A 19450-nucleotide genomic window follows, 5' to 3' on the forward strand; every position below is an offset into this window, starting at 1 on the left:
CACAGTATGTTTTTTAATAGGGCCACCCTCCTTGATAGTTAACAATCTACATGGTCTTTATAGCCATATACAGTATATAGACACATACAATACTGTGAGCTGGATGAATCAGCATAACTATGCTTGGAGAAACTACATTGCTTATTAAATTGTGAATGCTCAAAACATACAAAATACTGACATCTTAACAAAACGTATTTAGAAATTCATGTGCTTCTGAAGAAGCCAATGTCAGGGGTTAGGAATTATTAGGGTATTACGAACGCCCAATGTCTTACAAATCCTTGCCAAAAAATGGCTAATTTATAGTGCATGACATTCATGTGTATGCAAATCAAGGCACGTACCATAGTTAGGCATCTATTTCAGCGCTTACTGTATCTGACTAATAAGGCCTGAGCGAAAGTTTATGGAGTTCACTTATCAGAACTTTACCCTATCTGAGAGGGGGTGTGCGGCTACCATCTAAGTGGGCCAATTTGATTCTGGGCAAACAATTCTAATGAAACTGATGAAAATTAGATCATCTTACAACTAATAATGCATAACAGAAATGTTCAGAGTTATCTGATTAAATTGTAAAAATGCCTGCAGAGGGGAGGATTAATAAAAAGCATATTTTGCAAGGCTTAAGGAGCAATATCCCACAGAGCAAATTAGCTTGTCCGTATTTGATCCTACAAAATAACAAATACAGAGAATATACAATAAGAACAAAAGTTTATAGTCCCTGGTTCCCAGTATTTGTTGTCCTTTACGCTTTACCTCTACCATAGTTAAATCTTTTGTGGTTACTTGTGCCATTAGCATACGTTATGCTATACATTTTAGTTCTTCTAGCGCAAGTCTCTCCAAATCAGGTGGATTTGATTTAAATCAAATTGATTTAAATCACAATTTAAATCACTAGCCAGGAAGACTCGATTTAATCATGGATTTCTACATAAAAGTGTATTCTTGTTGGTTGTTATAAATTTAATACATATTCTTCACAACTCAGAGATAAATGTAGGTTTCATTTTTAGAAGGCACACACTATACATTTTTAAAGTGATTTATTTTGAAAACTTTTTCAGATTAGTTTTACAGCTATATCAGAAAATGAATGATTGTTTGGTTATTTCATTTACCAAAGGTAACTGAAGCAGATATTTATGAAGTCATTGGGAGGTGAATTATCTCCAATTCAACAGGTTAATCATTAATATTTGGAGGATTTTCTTGCCATGCTGTATTCGGAGGAGAACATCACCAGACAGACATTAAATTGCTTTATTTAATTTAAACAACAACGTTATGTATTCTGGATTTTTTTCTTCAACACCAAACATATAATAATTTAACAAAACAAGCGCATGAATTTTTGAATTTAGTTAAAAATTCAAGTTTTTTTTAAATCAGGTTTGTTTTTGTTAAAATTGTTTTTAACTAAAATACTTAAATGAAATATATTTTAAAAAAAAACAAACCAAAAATTAAATAGACTGTGTCAGCCAGGTCAACATGAGAAACTTTAAATATTGGCTTCTACAGCTAACTCAGTCATATTCACCTCCATTTTCCTGTTTGTTCATAATCTGGAAAAGAAAAACAAGATTTCCTGCTTTTTCAGGTCCCAAATGATTTCTCAGTTTGGAATGAATTAGTCCAAAGGAAGAAAATATCCTTTCTACGCTGGGAGAAGAAGCTACTGCTGTTAAAAGTGAGATTATCACTTCAACAGTCACTGAATCCAAGTGCTTAAGTGACTTCCACCAGTTCACTGGTGTGACTTTCTTTAAAACATCATCAGCAGACATATATTTCTTGAATGGTTCACCCTTCGCTCTGAAGTTTATCATAGTTGGCATTATGGAGTGGTGATTGCTGAATGTCCATGTCGTAGCCAACTCCTCTTCTACAGCAGTTAAGGTTTGACCCTGGTACCGAGGATTGAGAATATTTGCAAGAAAATGAGCTGGAGATAGTGCTTGTTCCATTTGTTTTTTTAATGCTTGTAATTTAACTCGGTCATTGCATATTTCTCTTTTTAAGATCTCACTCGATTCCTTCCAAATTTCAACAGCATCAGCAATAAAACAGCTATTTCCCTGCATTTTTGTTCAAGGCTACAGAAATAGGCTTCAGGGTACTCAGCATGTGTTCAGCATTTCTCTTAAGCCCAATGGTGAGAACTTTGGCGGTGACAGTGCCATCTAGTTTTTCACAATTTTGTTCACAAACTGTCATCAGATTAGGCCAGGTCAGTGCTCAAAACAGTCCACTACTGAGTTCCATTGCACGTCTTGTGGGAGAGTTAGGTTGGTTCCTTCCACTTTTTTCAGAGCAGCTACGGCAAAGTGGTTGTTATGGGAGTATTTTGCAATTTCAACAACATTAGCCTTTATGTCCAGAACACTGAAGTCTTTGGCTAGGAGGTGCAGCAAATGAGCACTGCAACCGTATGTTGTTAGCTTGGGACTCTCTTCTAAATAATTTCTTCTCATCTTGGATACGTTTGCAGCATTGTCTGTGACCCAGCTGCATACTAGACATTTGAGTTTTTTTCACAGTTTGTTACAGCTGCTTCTTGTAAGTATTCTGCTGTGTGTGCATTCCCTGATGTATCAGTTGTTTCTGTAAGGAGGACATTCCCTTCTTCTGTTGCACACAAGCACATAAAACAGGATCATTGTGAACATTGCTCCACCCATCAAGACTCAGGTTAACAATTTTACCCTCTAGACCTTTTGCACGCTGTTCAATTTCTCTTTCATACACTTTATCCAGCAATTTGCCTGCGACATCTGCTCTGTTGGGTGGACTGTATCCTGGTCTTAATGACTGAACTATGCTAATGAAGTGTAGGTTCTCAGTCATACGGAAAGGAGAGTTTGTTGCATAAACAAACTGGGACAATTTTTTCATCAATTGCCTCTTTTTGTAATCTGCTGGTTCTTATCACAAGCTTATCTATGGCTGTTTCTTGTTGATGGAGTCTTTTTTCTTTTTGCTACAGGAGATATACTGTGGCTATGTGACATACATGATTTCATTGAAACACAATCATTGGCAGATAACTCTGAAACTATAGAAAATGATGGTGATCTTGAAGGTGGATAGTCTTCAGAATCCTGTATGTTGAGGATGGATTCTCCTAAACAAAATAAGTCCATGCAATCATTTAATTATTATTACCGTACTCTTCATTTAGTATTACTCATTGCATTCACTGACACTCAGAACTGCTTTAAAGGTGAAATTGTAAACGGAAGATCTGCCTATTTCAGCTATTTATTTTTTATCAAAACCGCATGTAAAATGATAGTACCGTAGAGTAACAACTATATTTTTTGCTCAAACATGAGAATTCAAGAATAGTCCAGAAGAAAGACCGGCAGTGGATTTTAGCCCACGAAAGCTTATGCCCAAATAAATTTGTTAGTCTCTAAGGTGCCACAAGTACTCCTCGTTCTTTTTGAAATAAAAAAGTTTACCAACTTGAAGATCCTGCATGTTCAGACATGTTCCTTCCATCATCTTCAACGCAGCTTCCTCCTGAGAAGGAACACTACTCGTGATGTTGTTTCATTTGAGCAACCAGGCCTTGCATTTCTCTGTTGCACTGTTTGCATTTTGCATGCATGCCTGTCTTACCCACAGGTAGAGGAACTTCATTAAAATATTCCCAAACTGGGTCTCTTTTACGGCCTGCTGCTAGTGAAAGAATGGTATGGTAGATCTAAAATCAGTGAAGGCTACACTCAGAAAGATCTCAAGATTTCTGGACTACGTTGCTCAAACAGTTTCACTTTTGTTTCTACTGCCTGTCCCTCCCTTCTCACAGTTTTCTCCAGGCTTTATCTCCTTGTCCAGATCTATTCCGCCCCCAACTATCTTCCATTCATTTAACTTTTTGAAACTTTGCACTTTTAGAGTGAGGTAAGGGATTGACTCTGTGTACACAAATGTGCAGAGGGACAATAGGGTTGAGGTCTGTTATTTCTCACCTCTATATATTATTTATTCTTTAAAAACGTGTTTGCTGTTAACAAGCATGTTGTCTTTGTAGACACAAATCCACAGTTTGAGAACTGCAAAACTAAGCATCTCTGATGGTATCTTCTAGACTGAGCACTGAGTCCCATTCAATAGATAGAAAGATTAACCGAAATAATCTATACTGAAGCTCCTGGAACCCCATAAGATTGGGTCCCTAATCCATGAACTATTGGAACTCATTTACAAAACTTTTCTTAAACATTACATGCATATATGGTCTCATACTATAGAATTAGAATTTATAATTCCTATTCCATGATGAGATATCTTTGAGCTATAATATATCGTAATTAAACCTATCTTTAAATAGATTTTTCCCCTCAAAAAGCATTTTATCAAAAAAATCCAATTTAAATTTAAAAAATTGGATATTTTTTATTTTTATTTTTAAAAAATGTTGATTTTTATCCACCCTCATCCAAATTACTGGCTCAGACTGAATATTAAACATCTTAGCTATGATAATCCTTCTATTCCATAGGAGAGAAATGCAGGTGCTATTTCAAATGATGTCATGCTTTAGGTTTATTGCTGTTCCTAAAACATATATACTACCCACAATAAACCTTTTGTCCCATCAGTTTTCACCTGATTTGGTTTCAGAGAAAGTTGATCATGTTTAGAATAGCTCTTGAATATGTCTCTGGCATTATAATACATGCTGATTGCTTGTTTCAGATGTGGGTTTATCCACTATACACAATACCAAATATATTGAACAGAAATTGTAAATTCAATTTGGAGATTTATATGCCAAAGTACCCAATATAGAGAGCATACAATGTAAGAGACAGTGAAAATGATTTCTTCACCATTGCAATGAGCTCCATAAAAGAAATGTGTAACATAATAGCTAAGAGGATGTGACTAAGGCTGCCCACCAGAAATCTCTGGAGATTGCCTGAGTCATTCGTCATGCAGGATGGAACTAGTCACACAAATAGCAGGATTTTCATTGCTCTCTGTTCGCCTGTGATAATAGAGAGAGTTTTTGTTGGCCATGCTAAATTGTGCTTCCAGAGGACAGACAAGTTGAACAAAACGACACTGCCACCAGCTGTTGAACATCCAGCTGCAAAGGCCTCCGTATCCAAAAGTGTGTTCACATGAGAAACTTGCTTAATTTCATGTTTCATCACATACTCTGGACTTATAAACGCTGTTCCAAACTGGAATACGCTGCACCAGTTCAAAATCTCTCTGCTATGCCAATAGCAGAAATTCCCATGAAGACAAGGCCTCAGCTTTGCAGAGAGCTTTGTGAACAAGAGTACTTGAGTTTTTTGTCAAAACCACAGGGAGTCCGTGGCTTCACCAGAAGACATGGTGCAACAAGATGGCATTAGCTGAATTTTACATTGCAGTCTGCATTTTGTTCAAACCTGTAAATCAAAGCAGAACTCAGGGTTTGAAAGCAGGGAACTCTCAGTATCAAACTGAGAAAATCTTAGCATGCACTCCTCTGAGGCAGAAACTACCACTGGTTTGCACAGCTTAATTTCGGAGCTTGTATCTTGTAGTGTGGGTTTATGCTGAAATGCTTCAGGATCATGTGAGGCACTGTAATGCCTTCACAATCTATTGCTTAAATACACATTCTTACAGTTTGAAAAACTGACTTGACTCCTTTCTTAGCACAACTATAAGCCCCTATGCAATCAGATGGAGCATTGTCCACTCTCATCATTTTATGTTGTGTCTTACGATACACAAGGGGATTTTCCTTAAAGAGCAATACATGAGAATCTCAGCTGTCTTTTAAAAAAGAAAAAAAGAAGGTTTCTAGCGGTCATGGAGAAAAGCTTGAAAACACAGCTCAAGTGTGGCCTAAAGGTTCAAAAACCAGAGGCAAATAAAAATGCCCCAAATATCTGTGTACTTAATCTCATATGGGTTTTAAGCCAAACACATGATCTTTGGGGTCTGACTCATGGTTGTTGAATGCTTAGATTTGGCAGTACTGTGATACAGTAAGGAAACGGTAAATTGGGGGCCAGATAAAATTAACAGATTCTTGAGCTGGATCCTACAAACTCTTGTAGGGAATGGAGAGCACGGAGGGGAGATGCATGTACATGCTCCTCAGGCAACCTCCTCAAAGAGCGAAAGTTTGTGCAGAAAGCCCACACAAAGCCTATGGCTTAAGTGGTGCATAGGCATCATATGAATTTTCTGTATGGGGGATGAATTTTACCTACTGTACAGTGTTGTACTTCAGTAATCTGACATTTTCACCCACATGCCAACAGAACTAGGTTGGAGGCAGAGGGCAACTTGGTGCAATGGTGTTGAACCCTCCTGTAATACTGCAGAGCGCTGCATTCATTGATTGGATGGGGAGCATCCTAAATGGATGAAATATTTTGTACTCCGAGGCCTCACTGCCTTTTAAAAGAAAAATGCTCCTTGGGGCTGAAATCTTGTTGGACAACTCTGAAGCTAGGGAAGCACATTTCATGGCCATGTTATACATCCATAAAAAATGGATTTTATAATGGCAGTGCTGACAGACCATTAAATAGATGGGCACGAGTAGGTGCTGCTGTCAGATAGATGCAAGTTACTGGTTAACTGGCGTGTACATTTGGAGTGAAATGTAATGAATAGAAACATGGAGCAAGTGCACCCAGTTCCGGCACAGGCACATTTGATCAACACAAGCGGCGGCCAGTCCATTAGGGCTAAGAACATTCCACTCATTTCCTTGCTCTCAGTCTGTTTAAAAACTGAAGGGTAAATACAAGTCAAAATGCTGCAGCTCTGTTTTTTCTCTTTTCTCTGCAGTGGAGATAGAAAGTCCTGATGGATAAATGTTAACAGATAAGTAAATACAATTAAATGCCACTTTGTTTTGCACACCATCTTTCATGCAAGTTGTATCCCAAAATACTTACATTAACCCTTTATCCTGCATGTGCCATTTTAGTGTCTCTGATTTGCGGGAAACCTTTTGACTTGTGAATCCTCCCCCACTCATATTCACAACATGCTCTGAACCTCTCCAGCTATTCATCCATTGATCCTTTTCATCCATCTGCTGCTCCAGCTACCCCACTCTGCTTTGCCCTATTGCTATAGACCTCCCTCCCAGCAACTCACATTTCCCTGCTGCACCAACTACATCCCCCAGACCAGCATCCCACACCATTCTCCCCTGCTGCACCAGCTTCCATCCACATACTTTCACTGTTCAATCTCTTCCTGCACCCACCTGCCACTACCCACTCTTTGCCCTTTACCTGCACCCTGTGCACCTCCCAGTTGGAACAATCATTCATCTGGCTTCCCACCTTGGGCATTTAAAACAAAAATCAGGTGTCATGGGCTAAATAGGTTACCAAGCTAAAAATAAAAAATTACAGAGAGAGAAACTGCAGAATGCAGGTAAGGGGAAAATGTTTTTCAGGCAAGATTTGAAAATATATGGAAAGTCAATGAGGCGCTCTGTGTGTGTGTTGGGGGGGCAGAGGCGGGGGGGGGGGCTGAAAATCACCCAAGGTTCTTGTTCTTTCTCCTCCACCTCCTCCTTTACTACCCGAGTGTCTTTTCTGAAGTAGCCAGACTGAACTAGCAGCAGTAGAGGAGAAAATCTTAACGAGGCCATGTCTCAAGATTAGAAAATTATGATTTTTTGTGGGGTGGGAGAGGATTCAAGTGACCATTTCAAAAGTGTAAAGGAAGCACCAGTTTGAAAAGCAAACAATGAACCTCCAGAGGAATGAAAACTATCAACATAACTGAAGACTTACAAAAGCCACAAAAAAGATTTAATGAGGGATAGACCAGACAAAACCCTGCAATTTATCTCTAGAGGCAGAAGCCTGGAAAATTCTCCATTCCTCAACTGTGTTTCTTGGCTCTAAACATTCAATAACTTTCCAGCCAGAGAATGTTTGCCTCTCTTCTCTCTCTTGTGGTTTGCATTATCAGTTGCCTAAGTACAGCATATTATGGAACTCTATTTAGCTTGGTTTACAGCTTTGCCTCCTTTGCATGGTTTCTGTCCCACCAACTAGGAATTTCCCAGATAAATGGTGGACACAGCCAGAGAATGACATTAAAGTGAAAAATGAAAGAACCCGTTAAACCCAAATGGGAAAATAAAATGAGAAACAGAAGAACACTGAAATATGAGGAGACAGAAATTCATAGAGCAAGCACCATCAAACAAGGGGCAGAATTCTTAAAGAAAATGTTTTTGTGATATGGGGCTTAATAAACTGCTCACTGCATAAATGTTGTTGATATATGAGTTAATAAATGTATGCAGCCGTAGCATTTAAGCTTATATACAATAGTTCTATTAAGCCCCATAATCATATTTTAGTGGGGAGGGGAAAATTATGGGTCTGTCTGGTGCCAAAGTGCCATTTAACTTAGAAAGTCTATTTGCCATTCTGCACCGCTGTAAGAGTGGGAAAATTCCTGACTGTTTACATATCCTTTCTTGTCAGGCCTAACTCAGCCCAGGGTATTTATGTCATAACTGTCACCCAAGTAGGATGGGTACTATAGAGAGCTGTAGCTCTCCACCATTGAAATCCAGAGAGCCGTGTGCTGTTACTGTTCTTAGAAAGAGGGCTACATAAAAAATGGACGGCCCATGTGTGACCCTTTGAGCCTGATTTGCATGACTGCAGTGTCATGCAATGACAGTTCTGAGAAGAAAGGGTTTGAAATAGTTTACTTGCATTCCTTTTCACATGGCTGTGCTCAGATTCACTTTCATTGTGAAGAGTTCTGCTTTCCTACTCATTTCCTCCAGGGGAAGTCCAAAATCTGTCTGTGAAGATGACCTTAGCATTGAAAACAAGCATTTCGTTGTTACAGTATGGAACTAGCAACAGAGACCTTTTTACCGTCAGTGTAAGTGTATTTTTTCTCTTGAACAAAGATATCCTTCTTACAAAGAAACTAAAGTCATTCTAAATCTATAGTGCTACTCCCCATGGGCTAGATCCTTGGCTTCTTCTCTAATTCCTTACCTTAAGGGGGCTGGAAAGCTGTCCTGATGGTGCAAAAGGGGATTTTCCCCAGCATAAGGTAGTCCCTGGCTTCCAAACAACTGGATAACCTGGCAGTACACCACTTGCTCTTGACCCTTTCCCCCTGTATTTGGGGGCATGTTGGGAGTGGGGGTGGCATGGCCAGAGCCCGTTGCACTTGTGTGATGTCCTGCTTTGTAAAAGATCCTGGGGACCAATCACTAGTCAGTCAATGTAAGACAAAGTAGCCTTGAAACTGCCATTATTTACCCCCTGGGGCCAAACCAGCCCTTAGCTGCTCCTGGGATTGGGAAGCAGGATTGGAGTGTCTGTCAGCCCTTTCTGGGCCACCTCTTAAGGATTCTCAGGTCCTCCACTCAGCACAGCTTGCCCAGACCTTAAGATCTGGCCCCAAGAGCATCTCTCTCCCACGCTGCACCGTGACCAGGGCCGGCTCCAGGCACCAGCGAAGGAAGCAGGTGCCTGGGGCGGCCAATAGAAAGGGGCGGCACTCCCTGCGTCATTGGGGCGGCACGTCCGGATCTTCGGCAATTCGGCGGCGAGTCCTTCATTCCCTCTCTTCAGTGGCAATTCGGCGGCAGCTCAGTCGGGTTTTTCTCTTTTTTTTTTTTCTTTTCTTTTCTTTTCTTTGCCGCTTGTGGTGGCAAAAAAGCTACAGCCGGCCCTGGCCCCGACCACACAAGGCACGTTAAAGCACTGCTGTGGCAGCGCTTTAGCATGGCCAGTGTAGACTAGCCCACAGTTACAGACAATCCCCTTGGGTCATTCCAGCCTATCTTGCCACAGAGGCAAGCTGACCTATGTAATAGATGGTCACTTTACATGAAAAATCACAATAGTCAGGTGACTCCCAGTTCCAAAGGACCAGTCACTTACCTCAGATCAGTTGTACTCAGCTCTCAAACCAAAGACAACTCCTGTAGCCAATCCTGTAATTAACGAATTAAAGATTTATTAGCTAAGAAAATAAACAAGAGAGCCTTTCATAAGTTCAAAACAGGAAGCGTACACACAAATGGGTTTCACTCTTAGGTTTAAAAAGGTAATATAAGTTTCTTTAATAAGCAGCTCTAGATGTCCTTTCGGGCTGACTCATGCCAAGCAGCATGGGAATCTCTTGCTTATTGTTAGGCATCTTTGCCCCTCAGAGTCCAGACAGCTTACGGAGCTCAGTTTCTTCATGTCAGGGATTTTATCCCCTTCATCCCAGAATCCAAGCTGATGGGATGAGTTCATGCACAGGCCTCCCCTTCCTGGAGTGAGTGAGGAATGCAGTCAACAAGGTCTCTGTCCTTTGATGCTATACAATGACTCATTTGCCTTCCATGGGCCACCTTGTGTGCAGGATGAGTACTTTGCCTCAATTAATGGTTCTTTTCCTGGGTGGTGAGTTACACCAGTGGTTCTCAACCAGGGGTATGCATACCCCTGGGAGTACACAGAGGTCTTCCAGGGAGTACATCAACTCATCAAGATATTTGCCTAGTTTTACAGCAAGCTACATAAGCACTACAAAGAAGTCAGTACAAACGAAAATTTCATACAGACAATGACATTTATACTGCTCTATATACTGTACACTGAAATGTAAGTACAATATTTATATTCCAATCAATTTATTTTATAAGTATATGGTAAAAATTAGAAAGTAAGCAATTTTTCAGTAATAGCGTGCTGTGACATATTTGTATTTTTATGTCTGATCTTGTAAGCAAATAGTTTTAAAGTGGGGTGACATTTGGAGTACGCAAGACAAATCACTCCTGAAAGGGGTACAGTCATCTGGAAAGGTTGAGAACTACTGAGTTACACAGGTTTCAGAGTAGCAGCCGTGTTAGTCTGTATTTGCAAAAAGAAAAGGAGTACTAGTGGCACCTTAGAGACTAACCAATTTATTTGAGCATAAGCTTTCGTGAGCTACAGCTCACTTCATCGGATGCATTCAGTGGAAAATACAGTGAGGAGATTTATATACACACAGAACATGAAAAAAATGGGTGTTATCATACATACTGTAAGGAGAGTGATCACTTAAGATGAGCTATTACCAGCAGGAGAGCCGGGGGGAGGGGGAGAAAACCTTTTGTAGTGATAATCAAGGTGGGCCATTTCCAGCAGTTAACAGGAACGTCTGTTTTTAGTTGGGGTTTTAGTTGGGGGCTGAAGGTGATGACTAGTGGCGTTCTGTTATTATCTTTGTTGGGCCTGTCCTGTAGTAGGTGACTTCTGGGTACTCTTCTGGTACTCTCCAGTCCACACAAGAGATCCACTTCCTGGACACTACGGTGCTAATAAGTGATGGTTACATAAACACCACCCTCCTGACTGCTATTCCTACTTATATGCCTCCAACTTTCACCCAGACCACACCACACGATCCATCGGCTACAGCAAAGCTCTACAATAAAACCGCATTTGCTCCAACCCCTCAGACAGAGACAAACACCTACAAGATCTCTATCAAGCGTTCTTACAACTACAGTACCCACCTGCTGAAGTGAAGAAACAAATTGACAGAGCCAGAAGAGTACCCAGAAGTCACCTACTACAGGACAGGCCCAACAAAGATAATAACAGAACGTCACTAGCCGTCACCTTCAGCCCCCAACTAAAACCTCTCCAACGCATCCCCAAGGATCTACAACCTATCCTGAAGGACGACCCATCACTCTCACAAATCTTGGGAGACAGGCTAGTCCTTGCCTACAGACAGCCCCCCATCCTGATGCAAATACTCACCAGCAACCACATAACAGAACCACTAACCCAGGAACCTCTCCTTGCAACAAAGCCCGTTGCCAACTGTGTCCACATAGCTATTCAGAGGACACCACCATAGGGCCTAATCACATCAGCCACACTATCAGAGGCTCGTTCACCTGCACATCTACCAATGTGATATATGCCATCATGTGCCAGCAATGCCTCTCTGCCATGTACATTGGTCAAACTGGACAGTCTGTACGTAAAAGAATAAATGGACACAAATCAGATGTCAAGAATTATAACATTCATAAACCAGTCGGAGAACACTTCAATCTCTCTGGTCACTCGATTTCAGACCTAAAGGTCGCAATGTTAGAACAAAAAGACTTCAAAAACACTCCAACGAGAGACTGCTGAATTGGAAGTAATTTGCAAACTGGATACAATTAACTTAGGCTTGAATAGAAACTGGGAGTGGATGGGTCATTACACAAAGTAAAACTATTTCCCCATGTTTATTTCCCCCACCCTCCACTGCTCCTCATAGGTTCCTGTTAACTGCTGGAAATGGCCCACCTTGATTATCACTACAAAAGGTTTTCTCCCCATCCCCTCGGCTCTCCTGCTGGTAATAGCTCATCTTAAGTGATCACTCTCCTTACAGTGTGTATGATAACTCCCATTTTTTTCATGTTCTGTGTGTATATAAATCTCCTCACTGTATTTTCCACTGAATGCATCCGATGACGTGAGCTGTAGCTCACGAAAGCTTATGCTCAAATAAATTGGTTAGTCTCTAAGGTGCCGCTAGTACTCCTTTTCTTTTTGACAGGTTTCAGAGTAACAGCTGTGTTAGTCTGTATTTGCAAAAAGAAAAGGAGTACTTGTGGCACCTTAGAGACTAACCAATCTATTTGAGCATAAGCTTTCGTGAGCTACAGCTCACTTCATAGGATGCATCGATGAAGTGAGCTGTAGCTCACGAAAGCTTATGCTCCATTAAATTGGTTAGTCCCTAAGGTGCCACAAGTACTCCTTTTCTTTTTTCTTTTTGAATTACACAATTACAGAGGATTACAATGCAAACACTCAATATACATGGGATACAGATGTAAGTAGGGTTAGTACATGTAGCATCCTGCAGGCATTCCATAAAGACAAAAATCTAAACATTGTTATAGCACTGATATGTATTTTAAATATACTAACCCACAGATAAGCCAGGCTGGTTTACAGTTATGCATTTGTCACTGTTCATTGAGGTCCCGGGTCTTTGGCACGTGCTGGCACCTGGTCTTCCAGCATCACAGTTGCAAAGAAAACATGCCAGTGGAAATTCTTTAATCAGAGTACAAAATATTTAACCATGGGTATGTTGCCTGTGTCTAATTAGCTGATTGCTATAAAAATAAGAATTCCCTCTGCCCCTTTATTGGCCCAAGTCAGAATTTGGATCTGGATTAGAATTTTAAATACTCTGGAGCTCCGGTGTGTTTAGATGCAGGATTTTGATTTGGGCCAGTCTAATGTAAAAATACATTCATCAGCTTTAAGGTAATGATGTGATTAGTCATGTGGGCTCTGATCCTGCAAACTGCTCTACTCACACCTTTTAGCTCACACGAAACTCTTGTTGACTTCAGTTGGGCTTTACAAGCCCCTACAGAACTTCTTGCAGGATCATGTAATTACTGCTTAATAATAATAAATAATAAATTAATTTATCCTGTTTATTACAATAATGCCTCATGGCCAGCCAGGATATGAGGTAGTTCCTGCCTCAAAGAGCTTGCAATCTAAATAGATGAGACTGACACAGTCTGGGGAAAGGATATACAACACACAAGCAGAGTGAACAATGTGATGGCAGCAGACAGCATGCTTGTTGCCTTTTGGTGGGGAGGGGTTACTCTGGAGATTGGGATAAGCTAAATGAAGAGTGGGGAGGGGAAGGTGTGGAGTGAAACTGAGGTGAGGAGACTGAAGGAGAGGGCTCGGCGCAAGCAGCCAATCAGTACAGAGCAGAGATAGTCCAGTCAAAACTGTAGAAAGTTCTCTGAATGTCCAAAGGTCCTTGCTTTGGCTGCTTGTGCCCCTACCAGTTGAAGTCTCTGGCTGGTTCCTCTGTTAAAGTTTCCCTGAATGCTATCTGGGTCATAGTGCTCCAAGAGGGGGCGAGGAGTTGTCCTCAGCACCATTCTGGGTCCATGGGGTTGCTGGGAGGAATGGGGGCCCCAGCTGAGCTCTGTTTTGCCTCCCTCCCTCTCTCCCACCAGTGTAGCAGTCCCTGCTTTGGCTGCTTCTGCTCCTATCAGCTGCAATCTGTGGAGTCTCAAATGCAAGTGTGTCATAGAATCATAGACAATTAGGGTTGGAAGAGACCTCAGGAGGTCATCTAGTCCAACCACCTGCTAAAAGCAGGACCAACCCCACCTAAATCATCCCAGCCAGGGCTTTGTCAAGCCAGGCCTTAAAAACCTCTAAGGATGGAGATTCCACCACCTTCCTAGGTAATGCATTCCAGTGCTTCACCACCCTAGTGAAATAATGTTTCCTAATATCCAACCTAGACCTCCACCACTGCAACTTGAGACCATTATGCCTTGTTCTGTCATCTGCCACCACTGAGAACAGCAGAGCTCCATCCTCTTTGGAACCCCCCTTCAGGTAGTTGAAGGCTGCTATCAAATCCCCCCTCACTCTTCTCTTCTGCAGACTAAATAAGCCCGGTTCCCTCAGCCTTTTCTCATAAGTCATGTGCACCAATCCCCTCACACTGCTGCTGTAAAGCCTGGATGACAAAGTCTTAAGGACACTTTAATCTCTTTATGTTCAGACAGCCAAATACTTTTTAAGCAGGGGATTCATTGTGACTGGTAATTAACACTGTCTTGTATCTTACTGGTGCCGTTGTGTATGAGAGTACTGCTTGGAGTAGTTGCCAGAGCTGTGGGAAACTGGATGAAATTCCCTGTTGTTGTTTTTATGTTGTGTTTTGTTTTGTTTTTCTTGGAAGTTATTGTGAAAAATGTTCTGTGAAAATCCAAAAACATAACTGTTTAGTTTTCTAAGGAAGCGTGACTAGCTACAGTGTCCGAATTACCCTTCTTCTGAACTTGTGGGAAATCTATACACAGTTTGAGCCTATAGCACCTTGTAGGTTAGCACCTTCTCTCCCCCTCTCCCCCTAATCCATAAAAACTTTCTAGATGGCTTTGTACAAAGGCCAGAACATGGATACCACAGAAATTATTCATGTAGAAAACTTGCTGTGCGACTCATTCATTTAATCTTAATGATCTGATGATAACTTCAACTTCATGCTTCTTCATTTCGGATTGTAAATAATTTTCAACAATTAGAAGTGCAAGAATGCCAAATTTTGTGTGGAACCTAAGTAACTTTGGATTTATGTGGGTGTTAACTGAGGGCAGAATTTACCCTAGACTGGCATAAGAAATTGCTGCAGTTTTCCTTAAGGGATATCCAGTAAATAAAGTCACATCTTGGCTCCTGTTGCTAAGCTTGAGGGGCAATATCATTTTATATACATTGCCTTTCCAGTGGGAGAGGAATGAACAAATGAGTCTGAGTTTATCTGTATTCACTGTGTCCTAAGATTTGTCCTTACATGCTAGATATAGAATTAGATATGATTATTATTTTAGCTATAATTTATAGCAGAGTAAGCCTGGTTCTCTAGCTCATTGCAGATAAGAAGATGGCACAAACAAGGTCACCATATTTTAAAGTGGATGACATGCTATGGCTTGTGCTGTTCCATCACTAAAATGTGGGAGGGAAGACGGCTTGTTTGTATCGGAACACTAAATTCCTGGGGAATGGTGGGGACATGAGGGGAGAGGGGACATGAGGGGAGAGGAGTCTTCTCCAAATAAGATAGAACAGAGCTGTTCCGACGTCTGGAGAGAGGGTAATAGAGCTGTAGAGGAGCACAGGGTTTCATTACACTTTGTGGCATGCATCAAAGTCTGCATTCCTCAGGAATGCGGTATAATTCTGGGCCGTTTCCTGATGGTTCTGGGATATGAGGTCACCCTGTTATCAAGAGGCAAGCTGACACTGCCTCTCCTGCTGTCTCGTTTAGTTAGCTCCTTGGTTTGGCCCATGACGGGAACTTTGGAAAATAGGATTGGGGTTAGTCTCTTTCGTTCTGGCCTTTTTTATTATTTTGAACTAAACTAGGTCTAAAGAAGACAATCATTCTACATAAGGAAAGCAGTCCTCCCCACTACATCCTTGTCGATGCCTAGAGCCATGAAAATACAGAGAATATAAAGAGAGATTAGAATTAGTGGATTATTCAAAATGCCAATGTGAGTCTTGGGCACAGTAAACAGTTTACTGTCTCGGGGAGAGTTCTTCCCTCCCAGCTTGAAAGGTTTCTGCAGCCTGGATGTTGACTTTTAGGTTCTGCTCTTCAGTGCAAATAACGATTCAGGCAATTTCCTTTCACCTCCCACCATAGAGTTTGCTATTGCTGCCAACTTTAACTTCTGTTTTGGCACAGGGATCTGGTTCTTTTTTTCAGTTCCTTACTCTGCTTTCGCACTTTATGTGGCTTGCACCCTCCCACAAGACATTCCACTGTTAGATTACTTTTTGTTTTAAATTATTTCTCTTTTTCTGGTGACCGATTTCTTATCATAGCCTAGATGTTTCAGATTTGACTTGAGATCCCTTATAGTTTTCAAAGTCCTTTCTCCATCAGGCAGGCACTAGACAGTCACCCAATTAACTTTCAAAGGAAGAGTTACTGTTTCATATTTCAGAGTAACAGCCGTGTTAGTCTGTATTTGCAAAAAGAAAAGGAGGACTTGTGGCATCTTAGAGACTAACCAATTTATTTGAGCATAAGCTTTCATGAGCTACGGCTCACTTCATCGGATGCATATTTGTCTGCCAGATTTCTGTCTGCATGTGATTTTTTCCCCCCCTTATAGCTACATATCTGGGCATGCATGCTTTTCTTTCCCCACCACCATAACGTAACTTTTGGAAGTCTGCAAAATGTTCCATGTTTGGGAAGCCAGCCTGAGTGTCATAGGTAAAAGCACACACTAGTTTAGGGCATTAATATAATTTTAATCAATCAGCTGCTCTATTTAAAAGTTCAAATGCAATTAGCTTCTGAAAACACAAATAGTAGAAGTTTCAAGAGAATTCTAAAAGCAATTTACGTAGGTAAGACAAATTATATACTATTCAAATTTGATATTTTATTTAAAGAAACAAAGTTGAGTGTTAAGACTGTGACACATATCAGTAATCACAGGAAAATTTAAAAGTTAAGGCCTGTTCTGCACACCAGTTGACACTCCTACAAGTACAGTGGCTTCCATTAAATACATGAAAGTCCTGATCGAAAGCTCAGTGAAGTCAAAGGGTTTTGGATCAGTCCCTTAATGAGTATAGGGGTAATGATTTGTTATTGGCCAACAAGCAAGATCTGAAGTTAGATTCCACTTCATGGTTTCATCATGCCCTTTTTCTCTTCACCCACGCAACCCACACAAAGTTGCCAACTCTTACTATTTTTTGTTAGTATCACAATATTTTGTAGTTTTCCTTAAAGCTCTATTCTGGAGACACAAAAAGAAAAGGAGTACTAGTGGCACCTTAGAGACTAACCGATTTATTTGAGTATAAGCTTTCGAGAGCTATAGCTCACTTCATCGGATGCTGTAGCTCACGAAAGCTTATGCTCAAATAAATTGGTTAGTCTCTAAGGTGCCACTAGTACTCCTTTTCTTTTTGCGAATACAGACTAACACGGCTGCTACTCTGAAACCCGTCATTCTGGAGACATTAATTTATGTGAGAAATGTCAGATCTCATTTTTAGTGTTTTGCCCTCATGATTGTGAAGAAAAGATTGAAAATGTAAGCACTAAGGGCTTGCAAAGAAGCAGGCAAATATAAGAATTCAGATATATATTTTTTAAAATCTCATGATTTTAAAGACACTTATGACTTTCTGGGGCCTGATTCTTGATTTCGGAGTACTTGAGGTTCACAATACTGCCCTCACGCTTCCATTTGTTCTGCCACTGTCCCCCATACATCCCTTCCAGATTTACATATCCTCCTTGTGTTTGGCTTTCTGCTCTCTCTGCTAAACAAGAGGGGGTGGGGGCAGGGGCTGACATATGAGCACTAAGGACTTGTCTATGCAAACTGTCACCAACTACCTACATCGGTTTTTAATTCATGCTTTGTTGTTTTGGTACAAGACTGTGTCTGGACAATCTCTCATTTTGGATTAAGAATTCCTTAAATTACTTTTTTTCACCCTTTTTAAAGCCATTTAAGCTAAATCAAAATAAAAATCACATACAGACTGGCACTTTAATAAATAGAGGTGTGAATTAAAACCAGATTTTTTTGTGTTGATGGCATCTTGTATGTAGATTGGCGGCAAAGTCACCCAGAGCGATTCTCCATGATTAACCTTCTGTGGGTCCCAAAATACTTCCCCGTCCCTCCCTACCTGCTGTAACATATCCATATCCCCTTCTGCCTCTGTGCTGAACTTCAACACTGCCTTAGTGTGATCTGTCATTCTGCTCTCCCGCTGAATTTGTGTGCTGTGATAAGCAATGAAGTATAGGCTGGCCCTGAAACACCTCCGGCTCCATTGTAGCTGTAGTGTGCTTGAATTCATTGAGCAGACAGACAGGCTGATGGCTAGGTTCCAGTGCGCATACAAACAGCTGGTTCCAAAGTCATTGTTACGGCAGGAGTGGGTTGCAAGAGCAGGGTTGCAAGCAGGTGGACTGGGGAAAGGGGGAGAGAGAGAGTAAGAGGGGCTAAAAAAAAGACACACACAACCCTCAGACGTTCCCTCCCCCGGCAGGCCATTGTAAGAAAGGTGGCTTGGCTTTTGGCTTCCAGGAGCACTGCACCCTAGGAACTGCTGTAACAAATATCTAGTTCTCAAAGTGATTGGAAGATAAGCTGGATGTTTGGAAGATAAGCTGGATGTATCTACAGGACATTTGCTTTTCATGCAGTTAGGAATGAATAAAACTAGCTCTTGAAAGCCTAGTTCTGAAAAGAGATACATACTTGTTGCATCTTTGGCTCTTTGACCACGGTAATAATATGAAAATATCACATGGGCAGAATTGGGTCCCAAATAACTGTGTTCACTGTTTACAAACAAGCAAAGCTTAACTATTTAGATACCAGAAGTCTGGATGGTTTCTAGAACCTAGAACACAGTGCACACCACTAGAGGGCTCACAAACTACTTAACAGGAAGCTATCTAATGTCTGGTTTTAGAGTAGCAGCCGTGTTAATCTGTATTCGCAAAAAGAAAAGGAGTACTTGTGGCACTTCAGAGACTAACAAATTTATCTGAGCATAAGCTTTCGTGAGCTACAGCTCACTTCATCGGATGCATCGGATCTAATTTCTGTATGCTGAAACACCAATCTACTTTACTGAAAAGTAATGAAGCTAATGGATTTGTTTTTTTCCCAAGCAATTTAGCATGATTGCTATAACTTTTAATCCATTAGAAGGATTTCCTGGCATGACAGAGATTGTTGCTCTTTGGATTAATGTAGGTATTCCAGTTCTCTTTCCTTTCCTTCTCCAACTCACCTGCTCCTCAACTAACAAATGTCTGGAAGGGCCTCACAGAAACAATAAAATCTAGTAGCTTTCAGTGT

The 19450-nt window shown here is 40.8% G+C and overlaps 1 protein-coding gene across 7 annotated transcripts in view; it reads left to right on the forward strand.

The window, feature by feature from the left end:
- PLXNB2 (plexin B2) overlaps positions 1 to 19450 on the forward strand; it is a 325762-nt gene that overhangs the window by 213255 nt on the left and 93057 nt on the right. For 4 of the 7 annotated variants that reach the window (XM_073328266.1, XM_073328265.1, XM_073328267.1 and 1 more), the window contains one exon: positions 6826 to 6865. The exons of 2 other annotated variants lie outside the window; for them this stretch is intronic. In XM_073328266.1, the coding sequence (XP_073184367.1) occupies positions 6852 to 6865 (14 nt within the window). In that variant the 5' untranslated portion in view covers positions 6826 to 6851. Of the gene's footprint in view, positions 1 to 6825; positions 6866 to 8715; positions 8908 to 19450 lie in introns of those variants that run through there. One more of the 7 variants, XM_073328263.1, reaches the window with a different exon arrangement.

This window comes from Lepidochelys kempii, chromosome 1, assembly GCF_965140265.1.
Source record: "Lepidochelys kempii isolate rLepKem1 chromosome 1, rLepKem1.hap2, whole genome shotgun sequence".
NCBI classification, from domain to species: Eukaryota; Metazoa; Chordata; order Testudines; family Cheloniidae; genus Lepidochelys; species Lepidochelys kempii.